The sequence below is a fragment of the Stomoxys calcitrans genome, chromosome 5 (genome assembly GCF_963082655.1).
Source record: "Stomoxys calcitrans chromosome 5, idStoCalc2.1, whole genome shotgun sequence".
NCBI lineage: Eukaryota > Metazoa > Arthropoda > Insecta > Diptera > Muscidae > Stomoxys > Stomoxys calcitrans.
In genome coordinates, this window is record NC_081556.1 from 63,884,068 (window position 1) to 63,907,572 (window position 23,505).

The following is a 23,505-nucleotide window of genomic DNA, read 5'->3' on the forward strand; positions in this document are numbered from 1 at the left end:
CAACGCAGCAGCCGCTCGCTTTATACCAGCCGGTCGAATACCGCAAGTGCGACCCAATTTCCCGGCGCAAGCAGTGGTACTCGCAGACGAGCGTGATGGGATTCGTGCTATGGACCCCGCTAACCCCAGAATCAGCGAGCTGAATCTGGAAATAAGCAGGGTAGTCAACGAACATAAGCGGAATTTGTGGCTGGAACACTTGGAGCAATGTAACTTAGGCACCGGTGCAGGCAAATTGTGGGCCAATGTTAAGTCTCTCTCGAACCCCGGTAGACGGGACGACAGGACCTCAGTCACTTTTGGCGAGTTAACCGTGACTGATCCGAAGAGATGCGCCAGGTTGTTCAACCGTCAATTTATCGTGCATCCCGAGAGAGACAGAGCAAGGAGGAGAGCCATTCGCCGTATTCGTGGTCTCCGAGCCGATGAACAGCCATCACAATTTACCGTGGGCGAAGTTACGAATGTCATCCGTGGCGCCAAATCTTCCAAGGCGTTGGGCCCCGACGGAATCTCTACATTGATGCTGAAGAATCTGGATTTACCTGGAGTTGAGTACCTTACCACTGTCCTTAACCTGTCATTGAACACTCTTATAGTTCCCGATGTCTGGAAAATGGGCAGAGTGATCCCGCTACTGAAGCCTGGTAAAGACCCGAGTTTGGGGGAGTCGTACAGACCGATCTCCCTTCTCTCACCAGTGGCTAAGACGCTTGAGGCATTACTCCTCCCGAGCCTCGTAGGAGAATTTCCATTCGCCGAGCATCAACACGGATTTCGGAGACTGCACAGCACAACAACAGCTTTGCATGCCATCACCACACACATTTGCCGTGGCTTCAATCAACCCAGGCCATGCGATAGGACGGTCCTCGTGGCATTGGACCTATCGAAGGCATTCGACACGGTCAGCCATGCCAAATTATTTGAGGACATCGCCAACACGTCCCTCCAGCCAGGCCTTAAACGTTGGGTCGCGAATTATCTGTGTGGCCGCCAGTCATTTGTGGAATTTAGGGATAAGAAGTCAAAACACCGTAGAGTGAAACAGGGAGTTCCCCAAGGCGGGGTGATATCTCCGGCTCTGTTTAACCTCTACCTATCCTCCATCCCACCTCCTCCAGACGGCATAGAGATCGTATCATATGCGGACGACTGTACGATCTTGGCATCAGGCCCCCCACCCATTGATGACATCTGCGATAGGTTGAACGTCTACCTCAACGAGCTTGCCTCATATTTCGCTGCAAGAAATCTGAAGATATCCGCCACTAAATCTTCAGCCACACTACAAATACGCGTGAAGTGAATTCTGAGCTGACTGTGATGGTCGATGGAGAACTGATTCCGACCATCAAGTGTTCCAAAATACTTGGCGTCACATTTGACAGCTCCTACACTTTCTCCCCACATGCCACAGCAATCTGCAAAAAGTCAAAAGTAGAAACAAGGTCCTCAAGTCACTCGCTGGCAGCACTTGGGGTGCAGACAAAGAAACCTTGTTGACCACGTACAAAGCAATTGGCCGGTCTGTGGTAAGTTATGCAGCGCCAGTGTGGTCACGTCAGCTTTGTGACACGCAGTGGAATAATATTCAGATCTGTCAGAATGCCGCCCTCCGAACTGCGACGGGCTGCCTCCTTAGTTCTCATGTGGACCACCTCCACCAGGAGACAAAGATCCTACCAGTGCGAAGACATAACTACATGCTGTCTAAGCAATACCTTTTGGGCTGTTATCGCAGAAATCATCCAAATCATCATCTTGTGGATAGATACCCACCGCCCAGAAGCCTTAAGGTAGATCTACATGATCTAGAGCGTGAGGTCCAGCGCTACAAGAGAGAACCTCTAGATCAAGAGGCATATCAAGCGGGTCTGAACAACATTCATGCAGACACGGTAGCAGACGCGTTAACTGGCTACCGAGTGAATGTAGTCCTTGGAGAACGACCGCCACCCATTGCACCCGAAGAAATCGACCTCCCCCGGCAAACCAGAGTGATTCTGGCTCAATTACGTTCCGGCAGATGCAGCCGCCTCAATTCCCACAGAGCTAGGATTGATGCCGACGTGCAAGATGTATGTCCCGACTGTAACCAGGGACCGCACGATACACGTCACCTGTTTAACTGCCCGGCCAGACCCACTCGACTCAGACCCAGATCCCTGTGGACGCACCCCATCTTAGTCGCGGAGTTCCTGGGTCTTGACACTCAACAGAATCAAGCAGACGAAAGATAGTACACAATAAACTGCTACAACAACAACAACAACCGACCGATGATGGAGGCGGTTCTGGTAAACCGAACAGAAACAGGGTCGGGGGTTGTTTTGAATCCCGGTACGGTCCAGAAGTTCGCGGAAAGGGGATTCTGAGATGTGCTTCTCCCATGACGAACCCGTAGACTGAGGCGGCAGCCTTTGGTACCTTCACGCACCACCACCATACATAATTTTTGAAAACAGTAGCCTATTTGGTACCTTATCTATTTTCAGCCATCCTACAAAAATTGTCAGCAAAAAAAAAAGTGACCAATGTAAACGTACTTTAACTTCACGGTAGTCGAATCTTGACTTTTCGATTTTTGTTTTTACTTCAAAGTCGATAATTCGACTTTTTAGCCAGAATAGTCGACTTCGACTTTTTACACAAAAGTCGATAAATCGATTAGTCGATAGTCGACTTTTAGATCCCTAGTTTTGGCGTCTTGCAATTTTGTTACTAGCACATGTCAAAAATTTAATTTCGAGTTCGGTAATAAACTTAAACTTTTGCTGGATACTGGAAATCATTGTGTTGAAATGGTAATTGTTTTTATGGTTCTTGGTTGTGTTCATAATTTTATATCGTTTTAGGCAACTAGTGAAAGAACACGTTCCCCTCGGTCCGATGATAGTGCTAATGATTCCATGTCACCCTCAAAGAAATTTCGACTAGAATCTGGTAAATATATAAATAATGATTAATTTAAGCACAAAAATTTTAATGATAAAAACACGTTTACATCTATATTACGCATGACTCAAACGAAGGTCTATTAATTCTTTTGAGCAGCGTAATATATTAAAATACGATAGGGTTTGTTTCTACTCTTTCAACTTTTTTTTTTTTTTTGTATATTGTTTTGAACATCAATTTCAGTATTCCAGTGCTATAGAAATGAAATTAACAAAACTTTGTCTAGGGCTTATAATAACTAATTATTTTAGTTGATACTAACATGGCATATTTGTGCTCGGTGGTGGCCGGCACTTTCTTTGGTATCTTGCTGTATATACATACGTGATAAAAAAAATTTGCTAGCAGTGCTCAAATTAGTCGATTATTTAAGATGGTCAGTGATGCCAACAAAATCAAAATTGTAAGCGTAAAAAAGCACTAACATCGATTTTCGGAAAATGTACAAATATGTGTAATTTTAACAAAAAAATCCAATCTTAACGTTTTAGGATTGTTTTGGGAATAATAAAAAACAAATCCAAAAAATCACGAGTGTACAAATTGACGTAAAAAAATCGGGCGTCGCTATCTAATGTTTTCGCTTGGACTGGACAACTGTCGATTTGGTTGTGTTATTAGAACGCCTGTGATGCATTCAGCCATTTAAGACGTTTATTCCAAGAGCTGTGGACCTTAAAAGTCTGGGTTCATTCAAAATTGAAATATCACAGGCCTGTTCTGAAAACCGCACTCACAAGGTTTCTGCGAATTCAATTTTAATCTATATCGGAAATCGTTAAAAATTTTCGGTTTCAAATCGGACAGACTTGCCTCTGGGAATTGAGAATAAATGCGCTTATTTATGAAAATTAAAATTCAAAATTGTAACATACAATGCAATGCCGTAACAAACGGATGTGTGAAAAAAGGTGTTTCGCTTTGCATTTCGTCATCATACAATGAAAAACACAATAAGAACATATATGTGTTGTTAAGTAGTGTAATAATATTACAATTTTACACCGGTATTCACAAAACTTAAAACAGCTTTATAGTGGGCTTATTTGACAATAATATCCAGGAAATCTGTCAAATAAGCCTACTTTAACGCTACAATAAGTTTTTTGAATATTGGCATTAAACTTTTGTTTCAAGCATACTAAAAGTATTTGCAACAAATATGTTGATCTTTTTAATTTATTTATTTAACTGCTGACCCGGGCCCGCTCCACTGCGCCTTTTTTTACTTTATATGGAACAAAATTTTCCTTGGAATATTTATTTTCGACAATTAAAGAGTTTTTAGTGAAATACCATGCTACGAAAATAGAATATCGCTCAATTAACAGTTTAACAATATAAGTGCCTTTATATGAATCCCATATAATCTTTATTGGTCTAAGAATTTAATTTTGGATGTAAGGTGTACTCTATTCTTAAAATACTTTATTTCAGCCCGATATTCTCATGATATTTGATTTATGGGTGTTTTCGGGGATGAGGTGGTCCCATCGGCCCTGAAAAATAGCAGCATCGTGCTCTTCTTTCAAATACCATTTATTTAAACCCCATATTGCCATTGGTTTAGGGGAGTTTAAACGATGAGGGGTCCCCAAACACATGGCCCCAAAATAGGTTATCAAATTCGTTTTTTAATCTCAAATACCTTTGATTTGAGCCACATATTGCCGAAAAATGTTTACCCTTTGGGGGGTGTTTTGGGGAAGGGGTGATGCCCTAGATACATAGTCCTACTTTTGCATATCAAATTCTTATTCTACTCTCTTTATTTGAGCCCCATATTGCGATGGTCAGTAAAAAATTGCTGTTTGTGGGGTATTTTGGTCCCGAAAAGTGGGTATCAATTCTTGCTCACCCCCCAATACCTTTTATTTAAGCTCTACATTGACATGGTCGGTAAATATGCCCGATTTAGGGGTGTTTTGAGGAATGGGGTGGTCCCCCAAACACTTAGCCATGAAAATATATCAGCAACATGCTCAATTCTGAAAAAACCTATATATCATTTTTTTGAACCCCATATTGCCATTGACCTCAAAATTGGATATCAAATTCGTTTTCTAATCTCATTTAAACTCCTTATTGCAATATGTACGGTTTGGGGTATTGGCCCTAAAACTATAAATACTTAGTTCCACTCTCTTTAAGACAAAAATTGTCTTGGTGAGCAAATACGTCCTATTTTGGGGTTGTTATGGTGGTGGGACGTTCCCAAGACAGTTGGTACCTAATGTTGATATCAGATACGTGGTCTACTCGCAAATACCTTTCATTTGAGTCACAAACAAACAAGCATAAATTGATTTGTATATGTAAGATTATTTGTTTAATCCTACACAACAAGATAATTCTTATATATCAAAATCAATTTGTGTTTGTTTGTTCCTAATAGACTTAAAAACGGCAGAAGCGATTTTCTTGAAATTTTCACAGATGGTGCATAATAATCCCGTGGTGAAAATAATGTACTACATTTTTTGATATCTGAAGAGCGGACGAACTCTCCCCCTTACTATAATTTTCAGAATAGCCTGTTCTCGAAAATGGGTGGTGCGATTTAGGAGACATTTAAAACAAAAATTTGGTATGCAAATGCCGTCCCTCCCCAAAACCTCCCCCAAAGAGGACAAATTGACGACCATAGCAATACGGGGCTCAAATGAAAGGTCTTTGGGATTAAAGCACGAATCTGATATCAATATTCGGGAATAAGTGTCTATGAGGCCAATTTACCCCATAATACCACCCATATAGAAAGTATTTGCTGACCATTGCAATATGGGGCTCAAATAAGAGGTATTTTAGAGTAGAACACGAATCTTATATATTTTTTCAAGGTCAAGTCACTGTCTAGGGGAGGTCCCACCACCATAACAACCCCAAAAATGGACGTATTTGCTCACCAAGACAATTTGGGTCTTTAAGACAGTGGAGCTCGATATTGATAGTTTTTAAGGCCCATACCCCAAACGGGACATATTTGCTGTCTTTTTCAATAAGGTGTTTAAATGAAAGGTATTTGAGATTAGAAAACGAATTTGATATCCAATTTCGAGGCCAATGGCAATATGTGTTCAAATAAATGATAAATAAAAATATGAGAATAGAACATGATGGTGAGTGGGCTAAGTGTTTGGGGGACCACCGCACTCCTCAAAAGACCCCTAAATCGGGCATATTTACCGACAATGCGGGGCTCAAATTAAAGGTATTGGGGAGTAGAGCACGAAATTGGTATCCACTTTCGGGACCAACTTGCCAATATGTGGCTCAAATAAAAGGTATTTGAGATAAGAAAACGAATTTGATAATTTGGGGAACGCCACATCCTATAAACTCTCCTTAAACCAGTGGCAATATGATATTCAAATAAATGGTATTTGAGAGAAGGGCACGATGCTGATATTTTTTTTCAGGGCCAACTGTCTGGGGGACCACCTTACCCCCGAAACATCCAAACTTAATTGGTATTAAACCCTCCGAGCGAATTTGTAGTCTAATAAAGATCATATGGGATTCAGATAAAGTCACTTATTTTGTTATACTCTAAGTCAAGCGATATGCATATACTATTTTCGTAGCATGGTATTTCACTAAAAGCTCTTTAATTGTCGAAAATAAATATTCAAAGGATAATTTTGTTTCATATAAAGTAAAAGAAGGCGCAGCAGAGTGAGCCCGGTTCAGCTAGAAATGTAACAAAATTAAATAAATTAAAATTAAGTAAAAATGTAAAGCTTGATACAATTGAAAAAAAAAAAAAAAATAATTATGTAGAAAGGTTATTTGATTAAATTTGACAGACATTATCCATGTTCTGAAAGAAGTTTATAAGTTTATTTTTGAATGTAACTACGTTGCTTATACCTTGTAATTTGTAAGGAGGAGCATTCCAAAGACGTATTGTACCGACGAAGAATTGTCATTCCGACAAGGCTTTTCCGTCTCAAGTGTATATTTCTTCCCCTTCTAGATCTAGTAAATTTGAGTCGAGCAAAAAAATATTCAGGTTCCTGTTTATAAATAATTTTGTGCACAAATACAAGGCATGTCATATTCAATAGCGAGTAGAACCTCGTTCCATAAAGAGAATTTGAAAATTGAGTAGTACCATTAAATGCCACATTTAATTTCCGGTGGCTAAACCATTTGGCAAACAGCTCTCACGACTCCAGAATAAAACGATTGGGAATGATTAGACAAATAACGCTCTTAGCCTGGTCGATGTGTCAGTAAAATTGAAAAACAGGTGAAGTTTCAAACAAATTCCGGTATCGAAAGCTTTGGAAGTCGAGTAGGCTAAGAAAACAAACCTTGTTGTCATCGATTTCATTCCGAATTGACTCGGAAACTTCTATTAGGGTGCTATAACAACTATGAACAGCGCGAAAGCCCAACTACATAGCCGTCAATAATGATGCACGAACGAGATATTCCTCAATCTGGCTGTGTATTATCTTTTCGAAAACCTTCGAAAGGTATGTAAAATCGCTATCGGTCGGAATTCCGTATTAGATTTAGGAGCGGGAATAATTTATCATGTTTCCAAGAAGTAGGAAATATACAAGAAGTCAAGATATTGTTAAAAATATGGGTAAGAAAAGGCAGTAGGCGAGGGAGAAGTATCCGTATGAACCTAAGGTCAATACCGTCAGACCCGATGGCATTCGATTTAACCTGTGCAAAACTCGTCAAAACCTCATCATGAGGTTTTAGTGAGTTAGGCAACGCATCTGAACTCGAAAATTCCCTCACCTAGTTGACAAAGAAGTCCTCGTTAAGATCGTTAACGTCGCAATTATAATTATCAGATATCTTTGAACTTCCAACACCTATATCGTGAATCACTTTCCATCTCTTCTTCGAGTCTAGTGCAGAACTAAAACGCGAATAATAATATTCAGTCTTAGCGGTATTGATGACGCTTCTGCGTGCAGAACGAAATTCCTCGTAAAGTTCTGTGATTTTGTACCTCTTCCTCCTCGAATATGCTCTGTCTCGATAAGCTTTTAGTGGTGGAATTAAACCATGGCTTATTAGATGAAGTATGATGCTTGCTATTTATAGGAACTTTGGCATTGTATAATATTAGGATGTTCTCCTGAAGAAATTCAAGCTGCTGATCTACAGAAGTTCGACCATACACTTCGTCCCAATCAACTTCATGGTATTTCTCCTCCAAAATACTGTAGTCTAAATTCCTCTACGGAGGCCACCGTAGCGCAGAGGTTAGCATGTCCGCCTATGACGCTGAACGCCTGGGTTCCAATACTGGCGAGACCATCGGAAAAATTTTCAGCGGTGGTTGTGAGGTACTATGCCATTTAAAACATCTCTCCAAAGAGGTGTCGCACTGCTGCATGCCGTTCGGACTCGGCTATAAAAAGGAGGCCCCTTATCATTGAGCTTAAAACTTGAATCCGACTGCACTCATTGATATGTGAGAAGTTTGCCCCTGTTCCTTAGTGGAATGTTCATGGGCGAAATTTGATATTTTCAAATTCCTCTAGTCACGAAAAAGTCACAAAGTCATGTTTGGAGAAGCATGGTGCCTAGACTTGGTCGTATAATACAATATTCGAGGGGTTATTGATCAAAAATAAATTCAAAAGGGTGTTAACACTCGAAGAGAAATACGTTGTGTTCGTATCGTTGGCGGAAACCTAGGGTCATCATATTGTCTATCAACGTGGAATCGCCTGAAGTTAGGCAAACCATTGTATCTAAGTGTTGCCAAGGATATTTAATGTAAATAAAATGAAAATCGCACGAAAAAATCGCAGATTCAACCTTATTTATTGCACGAATTTGTCGCGATTTGTAATCGCAAACTTCCGTAAAATAAGAACAGTACCGCTCTTCTGTAACTTATAACGAACATCGTTTAGATTAAATTATTATTAATTAGTTTTATTCGAATTTTGATTGGTATCTTTTTGATGAATAATTAAGCTCTAGGTCAACGTTGTTTGTTTTTTATTTATTTATTTCAACAATATTTCGCCTCCCTTCATTTGGCATCAGGTTAGACAAGAGTTACAATGATCTAACGTCTTACAAAAACACAGCATTTTATATTGAACGTTTAGTTAAAAAAAATCGTTTGCACTAACGATTATGTTGTGGAAACTACGGGGGATATAGACATAGTGATCAAGCGGATCACGAAGGCTCTGAATGATTCGGTTGTGACAGCATGACCTAGTGCCAAGCCAAGGGGCAAACAGCGACCGCCATTGTGGACCCCAGAGCTGGTTGGTCTAAGAAAGGACTGCAGAAAACTCTTCAACAGAGCAAAAGCCACAAGAGCACCACACGATTGGGACATTTATAAGGCTGAGCTAAGAAATAATAAGGGCGAGCTTAGAAAGGCTCAGAACAAATACTGGGTAGAATTCTGCAGCGTGGAGGATGAGGCCTCTAGGCTAAGGAAGATTCTGTCCTCGAGACCTATTACGGTGGGGTATATCCAGAAGTCAGAGAATGTATGGACAATGTCTAGTGAGGAAACACTAGAACTACTCGTTGATACACATTTCCCGGGAAATTCTCCAACGGACAACGTGGCGCCAGAAGAGGTTGTCACTGGTATGCATTCGTCGGAGGCCATTAGGGAAATTGTGTCTGAGTCGAAAGTTTCGACTCCTTTAAGTCGCCAGGCCCTGATGATGTATCACAGGTTGCATTACAAGCTGTATCTGATAGTCTGGTTTCCTGGCTTAGGGAGATATACTCTGCTTGTATCAGAATGTCATATATACCTGTGGGATGGAGGGACACGAAGGTCATTTTTATTCCAAAAGCAGGAAATCCTACCACACGAAGGCGAAAGATTTTCGTCTTATTAGTCTGTCATCCTTTATGCTGAAGACCTTTGAGAGGTTGATAGAAACATATCTTAGGACAAAGATCCCTGGATATCGCCTGTCGCGGCAGCAGCATGCATATAGTAGAGGCAAATCCACTGTAACAACTCTTCACGACCTAGTCGGCTACAGATAGGGTTCTCTCGCTGTCAAGGAATATACAACGGTAGCATTTCTTGACATTGAAGGTTCTTTTGGAGGCCTCCGTAGCGCAGAGGTTAGCATTTCCGCCTATGATACTGAACGCCTGGGTTCGAATCCTAGGGAGACCATCAGAAAAAAATTTCAGCGATGGTATTTTCCTAATGCTGGCAACATTTGTGAGGTACTATGCCATATAAAACTTCTCTCCAAAGAGGTGTCGCACTGTGGCACGCCGTTCGCACTCGACTATAAAAAGGAGGCCCCTTATCATTGAGCTTAAACTTTAATCGGACTGCACTCATTGACATGTGAGAAGTTTGCCCCTGTTCCTTAGTGGAATGTTCGTGGGCAAAATTTGCATTTGCATTTGAAGGTGCTTTCAATAATGTAAAACCGACGTTAATCATGAAGGAGTTGGAGTTTATAGGCATCAACTCTACCGTAAGAAAGTTTATTTATAACTTACTTACTAAAAGATTCATTACGGCAGTCTTGGGATCCATCTAAAAAGATGGGTCAGCAGAGGCACTCCTCAAGGAGGTGTACTGTGTCTTCTACTTTGGAATATAGCCATTAACAATATATTATTTTCTCTGGAAGAAAAAGGCGTAAAAGTGGTCGCGTATGCTGATGACGTGGCAAAGGGGAAAGTTTCCCAGCACTCTAAGAGATATACTTCAGGAAGCTTCACGTTCAACAGCAAAGTGGGCTACCAAAAGTGGACTGGGTATAAATCCGTGCAAGACAGAAGTAGTTCTTTTCAGCAGGAGATACTAGTTGCCTACAGAGGAACCTGTCTCCTTGGGTGAAGAGGATGTTCCATTTACAGAAAACGAAAAATACCTGGGTGTTTTGCTGTACAGGAAATTGAACTTCTAATCCAACATTTTGGAAAGGGCAAGAAAGGCCACTCTTGCCCTATACACCTGCAAGAGAGATATTGGCAAAAGTTGGGGATTTAGGCTGCGTGTCATGCATTGGGTATATACTGCAGTTGTCAGACCTATTATGCTATATGGTTGTTGTTGTTGTAGCAGTTTATTGTGTTCGTCTGCTTGATTCCGTTGAGTGTCAAGACCTAGGAACACTGCGACTAAGATGGGGTACGTTCACAGGGATCTGGGTCAGGTCGGGCAGTTAAACAGGTGACGTGTTTCGTGCGGTCCCTAGTTACAATCGGGACATACATCTTGCACGTCGGCATCAATCCTTGCTCTGTAGGAGTTGAGGTGGCTGCATCTGCCGGAACGTAATTGAGCCAGAACTACTCTGATTCGCCGGGGGAGGTCAATTTCTTCAGGTGCAATGGGAGGCGGTTGTTCTCCAAGGACTACATTCACTCAATAGCCATTTACCGCATCTGCTACCATGTGTGCTTGAATGTTGTCTAGACCTGCTTGACATGCCGCTTGATCTAGAGGTTCTCTCTTGTAGCGCTGAACCCCACGCTCTAGATCTAGATATCTATCCACAAGATGATGATTTGGATGGTCGCTGCGATAACAGCCCAAAAGGTATAGCTTAGACAGCATGTAGTTATGTCTTCGCACTGGTAGGATCTTTGTCTCCTGATGGGGGTGGTCCACATGAGAACTGAGGAGACAGCCCGTCGCAGTTTGGAGGGCGGCATTCTGACAGATCTGAATATTATTCCACTGCGTATCACAAAGTTGACGAGACCACACTGGCGCTGCATAACTTATCACAGACCGGCCAATTGATTTGTACGTGGTCAACAAGGTTTCTTTGTCTGCACCCCAAGTGCTGCCAGCAAGTGACTTGAGGACCTTGTTTCTACTTTTGACTTTATCACAAATTGCTGTGGCATGTGGGGAGAATGTGTAAGAGCTGTCAAATGTGACGCCAAGTATTTTGGGACACTTGATGGTCGGAATCATTTCTCCATCGACCATCACAGTCAGCTCAGTATTCACCTCACGCGTATATGTAGTGAAAAATGTGGCTGAAGATTTGGTAGCAGATATCTTCAGATTTCTTGCAGCGAAATATGAAGCAAGTTCGTTGAGGTAGACGTTCAACCTATCGCAGGCCCCAACAATGGGTGGGGGCCTGATGCCATGATCGTACAATCGTCCGCATATGATACGAACTCTATGCCGTCTGGAGGGGGTGGAATGGAGGATAGGTAGAGGTTGAACAGTGCCGGAGATATCACCCCACCTTGGGGAACTCCCTGCTTCACTATATGGTGCTTCGACTTCTTATCCCTAAATTCCACAAATGACTGGCGACCACACAGATAATTCAAGACCCATCGTTTCACGCCTGGCTGGAGGGACGTGTTGGCGATGTCCTCAAATAACTTGGCATGGCTGACCGTGTCGAATGTCTTCGATAGGTCCAGTGCCACGAGGACCGTCCTATCACATGGCCTGGGTTCGATTAAAGCCACGGCAAATGTGTGTGGTGATGGCATGCAAAGCTGTTGTAGTGCTATGCAATCTTCGAAATCCATGTTGATGCTCGGCGAATGGATATTCTCCTACGAGGCTCGGGAGGAGTAATGCCTCATGCGTCTTTGAGAGATGGGAGATCGGTCTGTACGACTCCCCCAAACTCGGGTCCCTTCCAGGCTTCAGTAGCGGGATCACTCTGCCCATTTTCCAGACATCGGGAACTATAAGAGTGTTCAAAGACAGATTGAGGACAGTAGTAAGGTACTCAACTCCATGTGAATCCAGATTCTTTAACATCAATGTAGAGATTTCGTCGGGGCCCAATGCCCTAGATGACTTGGCGCCACGGATGACATTCGTAACTTCGCCCACGGTGCATCTCCTCGGATCAGTCACGGTTATTTCGCCAAAAGTGACTGAGGTCCTGTCATGCCGTCTACCGGGGTTCGAGAGTAACTTAACAGCAAACCACAGTTTGCCTACACCGGTGCCTAAGTTACATTGCTCCAAGTGCCAGCCACAAATTCCGCTTATGTTCGTTGATTACCCTGTTTATTTCCAGATTCAGCTCGCTGATTCTGGTGTTAGTGGGGTCCATACCACAAATCCCATCACGCTAGTCTGCGAGTACCACTGCTTGCGCCGGGAAACTGGGCCCCACTTGGGGCATTCGACCGGCTGGTATAAAGGGAGAGGCTGCTGCGTTAATGATGTCTCGGAATTTCCTCTCGGCCACTAGCACATCCGCGGGTGGTGGCAGTTCACTGAAGCGGTGATTGGCATACTCTCTGAAACCAGCCCAATCGGCCTTCTTATGATTGATAAATTTCCGGCGCTCAGAGGATATAAAGTCGGGTGGTCTGTCGATGGTGAGAATTATGGGGAGGTGGTCTGACCGCAAAGAGATGACGGCTAGCCAGGATACGTCACTCAGGAGATCAGGGGATGCAATGGAGATGTCTGGCGAGCTGCTGCACCTCCTCGTAATCCTAGTGCGGGCATCCTCATTCGCCGTGCAAATCGTGGAGTTTCAATCTGCTCTGCCAAAGCAATGCCACGCTGGTCGTTATCTAGGGGAGAATGCTATGAAGTGTGATGCGCATAAAGTCCCCTAGAACCAGACGATTATGGCCAGATAGTAACCCACTTATGTCGGGGTTGTAATCTTGGCCATTAATTGAGACACAGGCACTGGCCGGGCAATATTGGGGCTGGGATGCTGCTGTTGCGTATATTGTCGTACAGGAGAGGTCGTGGGGGTCACATAGTCCGATGACGAGGACGCAGATGGCGGCGACACTTGCGACCTACTGCTGGCTATGTTCGCACAGCACCTTGCGACACAACCAGTATGACTATACTCCCGTAGTGAAGTGAGGCCAGAGCAAGATCGGAAATGTACCCACTCCATGCATCGGTTACACCTCACCGACACCGACCGATGATAGAGGCGGTTCTGGCAAACCGATCAGAACCAGAGTCCGGGGTTCTTTTCAATCTCGGCACGGACCAGAAGCGTGCGGAGAAGGCTCTCCGGGATGTGCCTCTTCCATGACTAAGAAAGACGAACACGAACACTAAGGCGGTAGCCCTTGCTGATGAGGGTTCCATCGTGTCAATCCGGTGCGGACAACCGGCTGCCATGGGATTGATGCTATATGGTGTTGTGGTCTGGTGGACGGCGCTTGAAAAATCCACCTACTGCTCAATACTTAACCTGATCCAAAGGATGGCTTGTTGTTGTGCATCACAGCCGCACTGAGGACGACACCATCTGATGCACTGAATTTAATGTTATATCTTATGCCTCTTGACATTGTGGCTATCCAAATTGCTGGGATCACTGCCGTGAGGTTAAGAGGGCTTTCTCATTGGTCATGTGGAGGCTACGGACACTGTGTTATCCTTGATACAATATCCGATGTTCCAGGCAGTGTGGATTACACCCTACCTCAGCCGCTTTTTGATAACAATTAATGGACCACTATTCCTGATAGAACCGATTGGAACTACGATATCCCTGGTAACTGAAGTTACATAGACTTCTATACGGATGGTTCCAGACTAAACGACCAGGTGGCTGGGGTGTACTCTAAATATCTAGAACTGGTCATATCGAAGAGGTTACCCGACCACTGCAGTGTGTATCAAACAGATCCTTCCAATTAAGGAAGTGGTGGAATGGCTAAGATATAATGTCATTACGAAGATTGGCATAAATGTCTTCTCAGACAGCCAGGCAGCCATTAAATCCCTGGAGAATGTGTTTCTGAACACAAAAACCGGTCTTGACTGTCGCAGATCTCTCAACTAGATGGCTGAACAGTTCAAAATTCACCTGTTTTGGGTGTCGGGCCAGAGAGATAACCCAGGGAATTCTAAAGCAGACGAGTTTGCGAGGCTAGGCACTACCTTACAAATTCCAGGGATACTGGAAGTTTTCAGGACCAGGCCCGAAGGGCAACGAATGATAGATGGTCACAAAGAAGGGCCTGTGAGCATTTCAAAACTATGTGGCCTAATCTAAACTTGAAGAGGTCTACTACTTTGCTGTCATTGGCTAGAACAGACGTCTCTGTCATTGTGTACGTCATGACAGGTCACTGTCTTATCGGAAAACATGCTGACAGATTGAAGGTTGCCAGCAACGACGTTTTTTTTATTTTCTGAAATTTGTAATTTTAAAGTCCATTCAATAAAATTACAATAAGCACTACTCTCAAACATAAAACTTCTTAAATTAATTATATGAAATATAAAAATAGGTAATTTAAGCTAAGCTATACGATAATTTACAGTGTGTAAATTTCTATAAAATCTTCTAATTTTCGACAACGATAGTGTAAATTTTTATACCCTCCACCATAAGATGGGGGGTATACTAATTTCGTCATTCTGTTTGTAACTACTCGAAATATTCGTCTGAGACCCCATAAAGTATATATATTCTTGATCGTCGTGACATTTTATGTCGATCTAGCCATGTCCGTCCGTCTGTCCGTCCGTCCGTCCGTCTGTCTGTCGAAAGCACGCTAACTTCCGAAGGAGTAAAGCTAGGCGCTTGAAATTTTGCACAAATACTTCTTATTAGTGTAGGTCGGTTGGTATTGTAAATGGGCCATATCGGTCCATGTTTTGATATAGCTGCCATATAAACCGATCTTGGGTCTTGACTTCGTGAGCCTCTAGAGTGCGCAATTCTTATCCGATTGGGATGAAATTTTGCACGACGTGTTTTGTTATGACATCCAACAACTGTGCTAAGTATGGTTCAAATCGGTCCATAACCTGATATAGCTGCCATATAAACCGATCTTGGGTCTTGACTTCTTGAGCCTCTAGAGTGCGCAATTCTTATCCGATTGGGATGAAATTTTGCACGACGTGTTTTGTTATGACAACCAACAACTGTGCTAAGTATGGTTCAAATCGGTCCATAACCTGATATAGCTGTCATATAAACCGATCTTGGGTCTTGACTTCTTGAGCCTCTAGAGGGCGCAATTCTTATCCAATTTAAATGAATTTTGGCACGTAGTATTTTGTTATGATATCCAACAACTGTGCCAAATATGGTTCAAATCGGTTCATAACCTGATATAGCTGCCATATAAACCGATCTGGGATCTTGACTTCTTGAGCCTCTAGAGGTCGCAATTATTATCCGATTTGCCTGAAATTTTGTACGACGGATTCTCTCATGACCTTTAACATACGTGTTTTTTATGGTCTGAATCGGTTTATAGCCTGATATAGCTCCCATATAAATCGATCTCTCTATTTAACTTCTTGAGCCCACAAAGGGCGCAATTCTTATTCGAATTGGCTGACATTTTACACAGGTCTCCAACTAATAATTTATTGTGGTCCAAACCGGACCATATCTTGATATCGCTCTAATAGCAGAGCAAATCTTTTCTTATATCCTTTTTTTGCCTAAGAAGAGATGCCGGGAAAAGAACTCGATATATGCGATCCATGGTGGAGGGTATATAAGATTCGGCCCGGCCGAACTTAGCACGCTTTTACTTGTTAATATTCAACAAGAGGTTATTTAATTTTATTATTATTATTTTTTTTTTTGAACGCGATAATCAGAACCAAAAAGTAAAAGCGAAAGGAAAACCTGAAAAAAAGAAAAAAAAATTAAAAGAGAAATCATCCTATTGTATCTCATCAAAGTGTCGAAGCAGTTTTTCTGATATTTATCATTAGCATTATTGAAAACACGCAAGGAGTTAGGAAGTAAATTAAATTGACGTGCTACTCTTATAGAAAACATTCCATCCATAGGGGGTAGAACTCTTGGTATGTGTATTTGATTAACTCGAGTAGAGCGAGAAAATGAGAACATATTTACCAGAAATATTGGATCACGGGACTTAACGATTTTGAAGAACATAATCTGATTTCTACATTTAACAAAATCATGGAAGGAACAACCAAGAAAACTTTTAACAAACGGGGAAATATAATCGAATAACCTGCAGGAAAAAATATAGCGTACTACTCTATTTAAAGTAAGTTTAACCTTCAACATGTTACTTGCAGTATTGCCAGAATATACCTCAAGGCAGTTCAGGAGATGTGGCATTATAAGAGCATAAACCAGTCGTTCCTTAATATATCGAGGTAATACCAAGTCTGTGCTATAAAGCTGGCGCAAGCCAAGAGTTATCTTGACGACAACATTAACAATGTGCAAATCGAATGGCAATTTATCATCCAAAGTATGCACAAGCACTGAATGTTATGGACAAACCCTTTTTTCATCCCCATTATATACAAGCCTCACGCTTGGACTATCATTCGTTCCGAAGAAGAGAGCCTTAGTCTTTGCCGCATTCACATACAGACGATTCGCAGACATCCATAGAGCCAAGCAAGGCAAGGCCAAATCAATCTTCGATTGAAGAACGTTTAAAGAGCGACGGTTACCTACAAACAATAACTGAACATCGTCCGCAAATAAAGTCGTTAAAGTCATAAATAAGTCGTTCAAAAACAAAATAAATAGGAGGGGACTGAGTACAGATCCCTGAGGAACTCCGTTTTTGAATAGGAGGGGACCGAGTACAGATTCCTGAGGAATGGGAGTAACTGCAACTATCAAACAGAGCACGATGCACATTCTTCTTAGTCCTTCTTTTCACTCTCTTAGCGCGGTTCCTCAATTTGCAGTATGTTCCCCAGTTATCATCGCTTATATCTCGAAGAAACCCTTTATATGCCAAATCCGCGATTGACCGCACTCTTATAACTCCAGTTGATCATTAACATCAGTAGTCGAAAACATTCGTTTAAGCCCAGCTGAACCCACCTTTTCAAGCAACTCTGGTTCACTGAATTTGTTGTAATCAAAAAACTCATAAAATTCATCATTTCTCCCCACGGAGATGTTAAGAGAGATATATACCGGTACGGCACAAATATTGTGGTTGTGACAGCAAAAAGTAATCAGTCAACGAGGTAGATTGATAGAAAACGAGTCGGACAGCTGTTATGGGAAACAGACACTCCCATTTTGTTGCAGGACTGCCTTATGGGAGCAGCGATGGAGGGATCAAAAAGATTTCTGTTGAAATCGCCCATTATCACAATATTCTTGTATCGAACAAGAAGGATATTTCATGTTTGAAAGAATAGAAATTGACATTCGGTTAACTACTAAATTTCTCCTAAAGCGGTAGTTAGTTTTGCAGAAGCTGTAGGTACATCGGGGAAGAAAAGACTTAGAACACCTTCTGTGTGTGAGTCCCGCACTAGCGGTTAGAAGGAGTTCCACTTTAGGTTCTCATTTCTTTGAGAACCTGTCTGATTTAGCGGATGTGAACATTCTTCTGTTCCTGTGGTATCACAATGGACGAAAACGTTTAAGTGAGTCTGATGGCAGACTGCCACTTAAACCTATCCTAACCTAACGATTGTGTTATTCCCTAAATCCTCCTTAACAGAAATCGTTATCTATTTTTTCTTTCTGGCAACTCAACCAAAAAAAAAAAAAAAAAAACAACACAAAGGGATTCGACAAAAATAATAAATACTGCTTCTCATAGTCTGAAATTCTACTTTTTTTAATTTAAAAACATCACAAATCTAAATTAAATGTACACAATTGTTTAGTAAACGTGCTATTAATACCAATTTATTCGAATATTGATTGTACAGCCACACATCCGAAATGTTTTAAGAAAAAACAAGAGAAAAATACTCCAAAGCCATCGTAAATATTTATATTCATTTATTTCATTAAAGTAAACACCAAATAAGTGTCCGTCGTTTAGTTAACGAATATAAGTTCGTTAGCGAAAACAGCTGATTTTAATGATGTCGATTATCGTTAAAAGTGGCTACTGAATGCCAAATTCGTTAACTTTTCTTTTATCGCTTTTTGACTAAACGATTTCCGTTAAAACACTTTACTGTATTCCACTACAGTTCTGTTACACTTTATTCTGGTTTTACAATTTATATTTGTATACGCATTTTTTTAGAAAATATTTAAGTTATACGACCTTCAAAGTTTTACCTTGTCTGTTTCAGACGCTGAACTTATTTTACAAACTTTATTTAACTAATTTTTATGGTTTTTTATAAAATCACGGCGATATAGTTAAACGAATTAAGCTTCAAAGCTTGGTTTTCCTTATTTACCGGATCCTAGACTATGTATGTAGATACATATGTATATGTCTAAGTTTTTTTCGTTTTCGCCTCATTTTTATTTAAAAAACATCTTTTAAAGTATGTCAAAAAACACATATGTCGTGGGAAGCCTTTTAATTATATATTATATTGTTCTTCTTTTAATTGTTTAACAAAATCTAAAATTTCGTTTTTCTTACTGAGCATAGTTTATTTCCGCAATACACGTACAATAGGCCTTGATTGGCTTTCTAAGTATCGAATTTCAATAAAATAAAAAATTAGGCAGATGTTTCTGAAGTTCCGAAATATTTTCGTAACAATTTTGGACAAAACTCTTTGGTCCCCATAGGATTTTTGCCGTCCTTCCGAACGTTTCGCTGTTCCATGGGGTTACATGCGCATTCGTCGCCCACGCCCTCAAGTTTATAGACGGCAGCTTTCAGGCTTTCACTGCCAAATCGTCAGCTTTCTCATTTCCAGTTACTCGGATTTGCCCCGACACCCCAAAAATGCGTTAGTCTCCTTCTTACATTCCAAGACTGTTCGTGAACTTACCGACCTGGTTGTTATTGCCTGTTTATTGTCCTCGAGTTAACATCTCCGCCTGCAGGACCGTATTATGGTCAGGCGGATCGCAGTCCCCGGGTTGTCAATGTAGACCCCCAGGCCCACCCTCTCCTCTAGCTTTGATCCACCCGTGTAACATGATCTTCCATATGGAAATACTAGGGTTCCGTCAATCCGATCGGAAACCTCTACCATCCCTTCCAGGTTTCCTATCGTCGCCAAGATTATACCGCGTTGGTATGACCTGCTCCTGTCCTCTATCCAATCTTCCAGCGCCTTAAGTCTCATAGCCGCAATGAAAACATCTTCTCTGCACCTGTTGTATTATCCCTCCTCAGTCAGCATCCGTAATAGGTCATTTATGGTGGTCATCCATAGGAGTGGCGATGAAATGAAAAAATCCAATGTTTCGATTTTTGCTGGCGATGTCAAGATATTCAATTCATTCGATAAGCCTACTGGCATTGAGAGTTTTAGACCTTAAAAATTTTTTCGATTGTATAATTTAAATCTAATGGACTTAAACAAAGCTAAATGCAAAACAATTTCCTTTTCCTGTACAACGGCTTTTCATGTAAACTACTATGTAGGAGGTGATGAAGTTGAAACTGTAGACTCGATTCAGGATCTTGGGATTTTGATGAATCAACGGCTAGATTTCAAAAGACATACATGCAAAGTAGTCAATAAAGTTTACATTGCTCTTGCTTTTTTGAAGCGCTGGAGTAAGGGATTCAGTGATATCACTGAACATTTGTATACTTCCTAAGTTCGTAGTATACTTGAATATGGCTCTTTAATTTGGGACCCAATGTATACAATTCATTGCGAGAAGATTCAATCAGTATAGAAACAATTTATCTTATTTTGTCCAGGGCTGCGAGGCTGAGCAATTTTTACTCGACTCCAATGAACAGATAGCCGAAATCACGATAACGTTCAAACGAATGATGCTCTTCGCATGAAATTTGTTATAGATACTTTTTATTGATGTATGTCGTTGGCCGTTGCAAATGGGTCATTTGGTCCAGATTGATTTTAGGTTATTATACTAAACAATTTTAAAAGTTTCGTACTACATTTCCGAGTATGAACTTTCAAACTGTTCGAAAACTGAAATTATTCAAGATACAGGCAAAAGTTTTAAATATTTTTATACCATACACCGTACAAGGAAGAGATATAGACCTATAAAAAATCACGTCAATCCACTCAGAGTCGCTTTCTTATTCGATTGAGCTATGTGCTTCTGTGTGTCCATCCGTCTGTTGTTGTGTCTGTCTGTCCATCGGTCTGTCTGTTGGTCTGTATGTCTATGTTAAATTGTGTAAAAAATTATAACAGGCATTTTTTGGTCTAGACACTAAGCTTATTGAAATTGGAAGAAATCAGGTCAGATTTGGAGATAGCTCCCGATAATACCGTCATACGTCAACCGATCCTCGCGAAATTTTATAAAAATTGGTTCAGATTTAGATATAGCTCCCATGCATGTGTGTTGCCCGAATGTCACTTCCAGAGCCTTTGCAAGCGCATTTATACACCGATATTCTCGAAATTTTGCACAATTATTTCCTCTATGACTCCTAAAAATATGAACGGATTTTGGTCGAATTTCTACATAGAGACAAAGTTTTAATAAAATTTTTCCAAAAACACAATTTCAATAGAATTTTTTAAGATAACATTTTTATTAATTTTTTCTAAGCTTAAAATTAATGTTAATGAAATTTTTTCTAAAGCATAATATTTAAATGAAATTTTTTCCAAACGTAAAATTTAATTGACATTTTTCCAAACATAAAATTTCAATGAAATTTGAATTTTGAGATCTTCTAAAGACAACATTTTATTTTTATTGAGATATGTTAAAGACAAAATTTCAATTAAGTTTTTTTTTTTTTTTTTTTTAACACAAAATTTTAATGCAAGACAAAAATTGAATAAAATTTTTCCTTAACTTTTTATGAAATTTTTTCTTATGTCACTGCCATTTTTGTGAAAGAAGAAAGAAAGAAAGACAAAACCGGTCGAAATAATCGGTTAGGTTTTTTACATGTGTAAAAAAATTTTTGATCTTTCTAGTGTAGAAGACAACACATAAATAACATTTTATCTAAAAACAACATTTCGATAACAGTTTCTCTAAGAACAATTTTCATGAACTTTAGACTGTTCTATTATATCCTCCACCATTGCATGGGGGTATACTAATTTCCTCATTCCGTTTGAAACACATCGAAATATTGATTTGAGACCCAACAAATTGTATATACTCGTGATCGTCTTGACATTCTTAGTCGATTTAAATATGTCCGTCCGCCTGTCTGTCGAAAGCACGCTAACTTTCGAAGGAGTAAGGCTAGGTACTTAAAAATTTTCATAAATACTTCTTATTAGTGTAGGTTGTTGTTGTTGTTGTTGTAGCAGTTTATTGTGTACTATCTTTCGTCTGCTTGATTCTGTTGAGTGTCCAGACCCAGGAACATCGCGACTAAGATGGGGTGCGTCCACAGGGATCTGGGTCTGAGTCGAGTGGGTCTGGCCGGGCAGTTAAACAGGTGACGTGTATCGTGCGGTCCCTGGTTACAGTCGGGACATACATCTTGCACGTCGGCATCAATCCTAGCTCTGTGGGAATTGAGGCGGCTGCATCTGCCGGAACGTAATTGAGCCAGAATCACTTTGGTTTGCCGGGGGAGGTCGATTTCTTCGGGTGCAATGGGTGGCGGTCGTTCTCCAAGGACTACATTCACCCGGTAGCCAGTTAACGCGTCTGCTACCGTGTCTGCATGAATGTTGTTCAGACCCGCTTGATATGCCGCTTGATCTAGAGGTTCTCTCTTGTAGCGCTGGACCTCACGCTCTAGATCATGTAGATCTACCTTAAGGCTTCTGGGCGGTGGGTATCTATCCACAAGATGATGATTTGGATGATTTCTGCGATAACAGCCCAAAAGGTATTGCTTAGACAGCATGTAGTTATGTCTTCGCACTGGTAGGATCTTTGTCTCCTGGTGGAGGTGGTCCACATGAGAACTAAGGAGGCAGCCCGTCGCAGTTCGGAGGGCGGCATTCTGACAGATCTGTATATTATTCCACTGCGTGTCACAAAGCTGACGTGACCACACTGGCGCTGCATAACTTACCACAGACCGGCAATTGCTTTGTACGTGGTCAACAAGGTTTCTTTGTCTGCACCCCAAGTGCTGCCAGCGAGTGACTTGAGGACCTTGTTTCTACTTTTGACTTTATTGCAGATTGCCGTGGCATGTGGGGAGAAAGTGTAGGAGCTGTCAAATGTGACGCCAAGTATTTTGGGACACTTGATGGTCGGAATCAATTCTCCATCGACCATCACAGTCAGCTCAGAATTCACCTCACGCGTATTTGTAGTGAACAGTGTGGCTGAAGATTTGGTGGCGGATATCTTCAGATTTCTTGCAGCGAAATATGAAGCAAGCTCGTTGAGGTAGACGTTCAACCTATCGCAGATGTCATCAATGGGTGGGGGGCCTGATGCCAAGATCGTACAGTCGTCCGCATATGATACGATCTCTATGCCGTCTGGAGGAGGTGAGATGGAGGATAGGTAGAGGTTAAACAGAGCCGGAGATATCACCCCGCCTTGGGGAACTCCCTGTTTCACTCTACGGTGTTTTGACTTCTTATCCCTAAATTCCACAAATGACTGGCGGCCACACAGATAATTCGCGACCCAACGTTTAAGGCCTGGCTGGAGGGACGTGTTGGCGATGTCCTCAAATAATTTGGCATGGCTGACCGTGTCGAATGCCTTCGATAGGTCCAATGCCACGAGGACCGTCCTATCGCATGGCCTGGGTTGATTGAAGCCACGGCAAATGTGTGTGGTGATGGCATGCAAAGCTGTTGTTGTG

General features: G+C 41.4%; 1 protein-coding gene across 3 annotated transcripts in view; it reads left to right on the forward strand.

Moving 5' to 3' along the window:
• The first annotated feature begins 2,676 nt into the window (after positions 1 to 2,676).
• LOC106084261 (poly(U)-binding-splicing factor half pint) overlaps positions 2,677 to 23,505 on the forward strand; it is a 249,185-nt gene continuing 228,356 nt past the window's right edge. For 2 of the 3 annotated variants that reach the window (XM_059369504.1, XM_059369505.1), the window contains exon 1: positions 2,858 to 2,946. Coding sequence is in view for 1 of the 3 variants with exons in the window: in XM_059369503.1 (XP_059225486.1) it covers positions 2,805 to 2,807; positions 2,859 to 2,946 (91 nt within the window). In the remaining 2 variants the exon portion in view is untranslated. Of the gene's footprint in view, positions 2,808 to 2,857; positions 2,947 to 23,505 lie in introns of those variants that run through there. The other variant, XM_059369503.1, reaches the window with a different exon arrangement.